The sequence below is a fragment of the Olea europaea genome, unplaced genomic scaffold (assembly GCF_002742605.1).
Source record: "Olea europaea var. sylvestris unplaced genomic scaffold, O_europaea_v1 scaffold1244, whole genome shotgun sequence".
Lineage (NCBI taxonomy): Eukaryota > Viridiplantae > Streptophyta > Magnoliopsida > Lamiales > Oleaceae > Olea > Olea europaea.
Window position 1 is genome coordinate 339,723 of NW_019229877.1, and position 4,821 is coordinate 344,543.

The 4,821-nt window shown below is 34.3% G+C and overlaps 1 protein-coding gene across 1 annotated transcript; it reads right to left on the reverse strand.

Annotated features, from left to right (window-relative positions):
* Positions 1-59: 59 nt before the first annotated feature.
* LOC111374408 (valine--tRNA ligase, mitochondrial 1-like) lies at positions 60-3,896 on the reverse strand. The gene is made up of 7 exons (XM_022997078.1): positions 3,674-3,896; positions 3,131-3,193; positions 2,837-3,006; positions 2,678-2,750; positions 1,034-1,099; positions 871-954; positions 60-193 (listed from the first exon to the last, which is right to left on the reverse strand). The coding sequence occupies exons 1-7, from the start codon at positions 3,731-3,733 to the stop codon at positions 80-82; spliced, it is 630 nt and encodes a 209-aa protein (XP_022852846.1). The 5' UTR covers positions 3,734-3,896; the 3' UTR covers positions 60-79.
* Between the last annotated feature and the right edge of the window lie 925 nt (positions 3,897-4,821).

Genomic DNA, 4,821 nt, shown 5'->3' on the forward strand with positions numbered 1-4,821 from the left:
ATTTTATTTTATTTTTTTAATTTTATGTTGAGAAGTATTTATTATATGGGTAGCTTGAATATGAAGGGGAAAAAAATTATTATAAGAGAATTAAGATACATATGGCTAGACTCACTTCGTCTACAAAGCTTTCACGACCAACATCATGCCTCGTCAATTTCCTTTCCCTCATAATCTTCTTCTCCACAACAACCTGGGTGAGTTTACATAAATGTCAGTTAACTATCATAGGGCAGCAATTTTGACAGACAAAGATAAGTCAACATACATAGTAACAACTCTCCCCAAAATTTTAAGAGCATATTGGCTGTTTGAATGGGTCGTCTCAATATTTTTACCATAACAAAAATAAACTCACTAACTAAGAACATTACCTGATAACATGCCATCATTTTAGCTTCCTACACTTTATACATATACAAAATTTAATCAGATGAAGTGACTGTCTCCACATTTTCTGCACTTGATTTTACAAGTCAAAAAAGCCTTACCAGATAAGTTTTCGTATACAAGTCACATATATCAATCATTCCCAAACTAATTTTGAAAAGAATTATGACATGAAGACAATCTTTTTCTGCATACTACTGTGTCTAATTAATAATCAAGATTCATTGACTAATATCTCAACCCCAAGTTCGTTGTTATGATCATAAGGTATGCATGGCACTAGGATTCTCAAAATTTGTCACCTCTCCTGCCAATAATCTGACACCAGAATGCTCACGGTGAGATAGTTGGATTAAAATAGCCAAAATCTCATGGCAGGGAAAGAAGATAGTCAGCAACTTGTACATCATATTAGTGTAGTAGACAACCAACTTCTCCCTGAAAGAAGTTACAGGAAATAAAAGGTTATAAATTTACAACCTGTGTGGCAATTCCAGCATGATCCGTACCAGGCACCCATAATGTATTGTATCCAGACATTCTTCTCCAGCGAATAATTGCATCCTGAAGTTGAAATATTTTGACATAAAAAAGAAGTCCTGGATAAACTTTCACAATTGAAATATCAAATAACATAGAAGACCTGTATTGCAGCAGTAAGGGCATGCCCAATATGTAGAGCCCCCGTGACATTTGGAGGTGGTAAAACCTGCATTAACAAGGAGAAAAGTATATAGGAGTAATTAAATTAAACAGACAATTCAAATATCACGTATAGACAGACTTCCTTACTCTATTCCTGCCTTTCGTCTCATCTATTCGTATAATGATCTCAAGCTTTTCTTTTCCCTAAATTCAACCCATTGGAAACTTCCTAGTTCCATCAAACTAGAATATGTCAACTTAATAAGAAAGTATGAGAAGTTGTCTTTTTTTCCCAAAACAAGATCAAACCACACAAATATGCCATCATTCCAGGAGAGATCAGCATATTGTGGGTTCAGAGTCCTCATCAGATTGTTAATTCTAAATACGTAAATTAATTCACTGCATAACTAAGAAAGTTAAACACATTAATCTGGTATAATAGATCGTTACACAAGTTATCACGTTAGTAACTGAAAAGTCGCTCGAGCTCTCATGCCTATAATTGAAAACTATTAATATTTTAATATGCAGAGCATTGTTGACCCATTCATCATCAATGGATCCCATTCGTCCTATGTTGACTCTCCTTCCATTTACAACTGCCACGAATGAAAAACATTCACATTTCTATATATCTAAGTTAATGTCTTCGAAATTATAATCTGCTTCAAAAATTATTCATGCGCATATGCAAAGATAAATAATAAATTTGAATGAAGAATGCACGCGTTTCAAGTAAATTAGATATTTTCCACTTCATCTAATTTTGTTGACACAAAGTTTTTGCATGAATAACCGAATTTGAATTTGACACTTGCATGGTTAAAATTATAAAATAGAAAATGAATTCCACAAGCAGTGTGCAAAAAGCACGCGAGCGATTTGGTCAACATGTCCTAGAACCAGGAACTGGAAGGTGTGGCAGCACCATAATAGCCTAAACTGAATGTTTCTATGTATCTGCTACCTCAATAATTTCCAATATAACTCAAGTAATTCAACTTCACATCAAGGTTTACATCTGTAGGCTCTATCTGAAGATTGATAGAAAAAAAAATCTAAATATTTTTGTATGTACAAATTATTTTTATCAGTCAAACAGAATTCTATTAATATCACATTTCCTCATATCGCAATTTTTTCCCCTTTATGTTCTTGTTTCTGAGATTCCCAACTATCTTGAAGGCATTACAACAAGCTCCTTGGAGAACCAGGTTAGCAGAACCATTTTTCTTTTTACTTGCTTGAAAACGAAAAATTGGTGAAAGAGCCAAAATTTTGCAATTGATAAACATAATATACACTTGCAATGTCCAGAATACATACACATTCAAGCCCAAATTGACACTGTTAGACAGAGAAAGATAGGGAAACGGAGAGACAGATCTAGAAGATGAGAAAATGGGAAATCACAGTTACATGTTTCTTTGGCAACAGGTCCAATTCAATTCATTTCCTTTTGTAACTATATTTCATTTTCTGAATGGCATTTCAGTACCTCAGGATACGCAACACAGAGTATCCACCTATTCACCAATATAATTTCATCACTATGTTTTAACTAATATTGCAAGTAATAATTGAAATAAATTAAACAACTACATTTTTACAGCAATGCCATAGGTTCATGGAGACTTACAATGACAAAAGGCGGTTTTGAGCTGCTAGGGTCTGCCTCAAAGAATTTGGACTTTTCCCACCATGCATACCACCTAATTTAGAATTTTGAAGGACAAGGAAATATCACAAATCAAGCATCCAATAACAGTGAAGGGGAAAAAAATTATAAGCTCCATACGATTTCTCGACAGCACTGGGATTGAATGTCTTCGCCGTTTGACGAGACAGCTTTTTCTTCTCACCCACAGATGTTTCTGGATCAATGTAATCCTCGGGGTTTTCATCCTCGGCTTCTCTTTTTACATTCTTTTTCTTCCCTGACTTGGAAGCATTAGAGGCTTGCTGTGCCTTCGGTTGCACATCAAAAGCATGAAAATAATAAGCAAAAAGAAACAAGGAAAAATAATTGCATTATCCCTTCATGGGTCAGCATACAGAAACTCCAACTAAGAGGGTCTAGATGGTAGATCACCTGAAGTTTAGCAGCCTCTGCTTTTTGTGCAGCCTTAAGTTTCTTCAACTCTTTTTCTTTAGCCTATGAAAAAACATGTCAAATGACAGTTGATTTGGTCAACAGTTCAAATAAAATAAATAATCAGGAAAAAAAGGAAAAGAAGAAAGCAGCACCCATTTTGCACAAAAAAGTCCAAGTCTAAATCCAAATCAGGCAAATTAAAATAAAACAATGGTCTATAAAAATCCAGGAACTCTTCTCTTAAACAAAAAACTAGCAATTAGGAATTTTCCAGCACTTGGTCTTGGGAAAAATAATGCTGCAAAGCCACATTTAATCATAAGAGCTTCGAACAAAATACAAACTAATTCAATATTGTACAGTGTTTCAGAGAACTTGTATGTTCCAAAGAACTGACTTCGTGTCTAATTATAAAAACAAGGCCCCAACCCCAAAACCATGTTGCCCAACCTAGCCGAAGAGAAACTTGTTATATTCTGAATCCGGGATGATTATAAATTTATGACAAAAAAATAAATAAACAAAAATTGGTGCTCAGACCCTTTCTTCTTTCTTCTTCTTCTTTTCCAGCTCCTCTAGTGTTAGTTCCCGCGAGTCCATTGACGATCCTGCCTATCACGGAAAAATAAGTTGTTTTAGGAAAAAGAAACAACCAAAATTTCCTTTCTTTCCTTAAACAGTATCAATGACACAAAGCCACAAGAGTAGGCAAACAATACAAAATATTGCAAATTTAAGCTAAAGAAGATATAAGCCCTTGGTGGGCCTACAAAAATAAAAATGTATTTGATTATGAAGGACGGAGATGGAGAGAAGAACATCATAAGAGAAAAATAGTGGATTCGACAGTGGAATTAGATGGTGAGAGTAACTGACGAGACAGAGATAGGTATGATTCCGGGTATTAAGGACTGGAGATAAGAGTTTAATGACTTGAACTTATTCCCAGAAGAATTTTATCATGAAATCTTAATTTGGAAATTAAAGCATGAGATTCGAGCACACAAGCAAACAAGTGAAAGCGTGATTGTTATTAATAAAGAGAAAAGCTATAGGGAATAAAAATGTAACGACAAAAAAGGAAAGAAAAGTAAATCAACACTGAATTGTGCATCCTTGACTGCATTTCGTAGTTTCATGCTTGCGGATGAAGTAAATATGAAAGAAGGCAATCTTTCAGTGGACATTAGGGATGGGCACAATCTGGTTTGGTCTATCTACAAAGAGAACTGAAGTCGAACTGAGCACCATGGGTATCTTAAAAATGGTTCCATCTCTCATTTTTGGAAAAATGAAGGATGAAAAGGAGGCATAGCGATCCTTACATTTCAATATGCATATTTAACACAATACATTGACTTAAAACACAAAAAATGAAAAGACAAGAAAAAGTACCAGAACAAGCCCAATTCACAATTTCTCAATCCAAATGTCCAATTATCAAGCCATCAATTTTGGAAGAATTCATAAACGGGTTATTTATAAATAGACAGTAATGAGTGTACAATAAGTTGACAATACTTATGGTTCCATTGAAATGTGGTCAAAATTAATTTTGGCCACTTATAAATGATTCATTTAAAAATGGAGGCCAATATGCAATATACAAATCATCACATGCAACACATAAGACTCTTGTATATGATCAAGTGTGTTACCGCAAGAAGATAGCATTTTTCAATATATTG

What these genes read in the sequence shown, in the direction of transcription:
- LOC111374408 (XM_022997078.1), bottom strand. Translation starts at nt 3,733, where the DNA reads ATGGACTCGCGGGAACTAACACTAGAGGAGCTGGAAAAGAAGAAGAAG. An exon ending in CAGAGGCTGCTAAACTTCAG is followed by an intron (nt 3,007 to 3,130) that starts GTGATCTACCAT and finishes GTGCAACCGAAG; the next exon opens with GCACAGCAAGCCTCTAATGC. An exon ending in CCCTTACTGCTGCAATACAG is followed by an intron (nt 955 to 1,033) that starts GTCTTCTATGTT and finishes TTTCAACTTCAG; the next exon opens with GATGCAATTATTCGCTGGAG.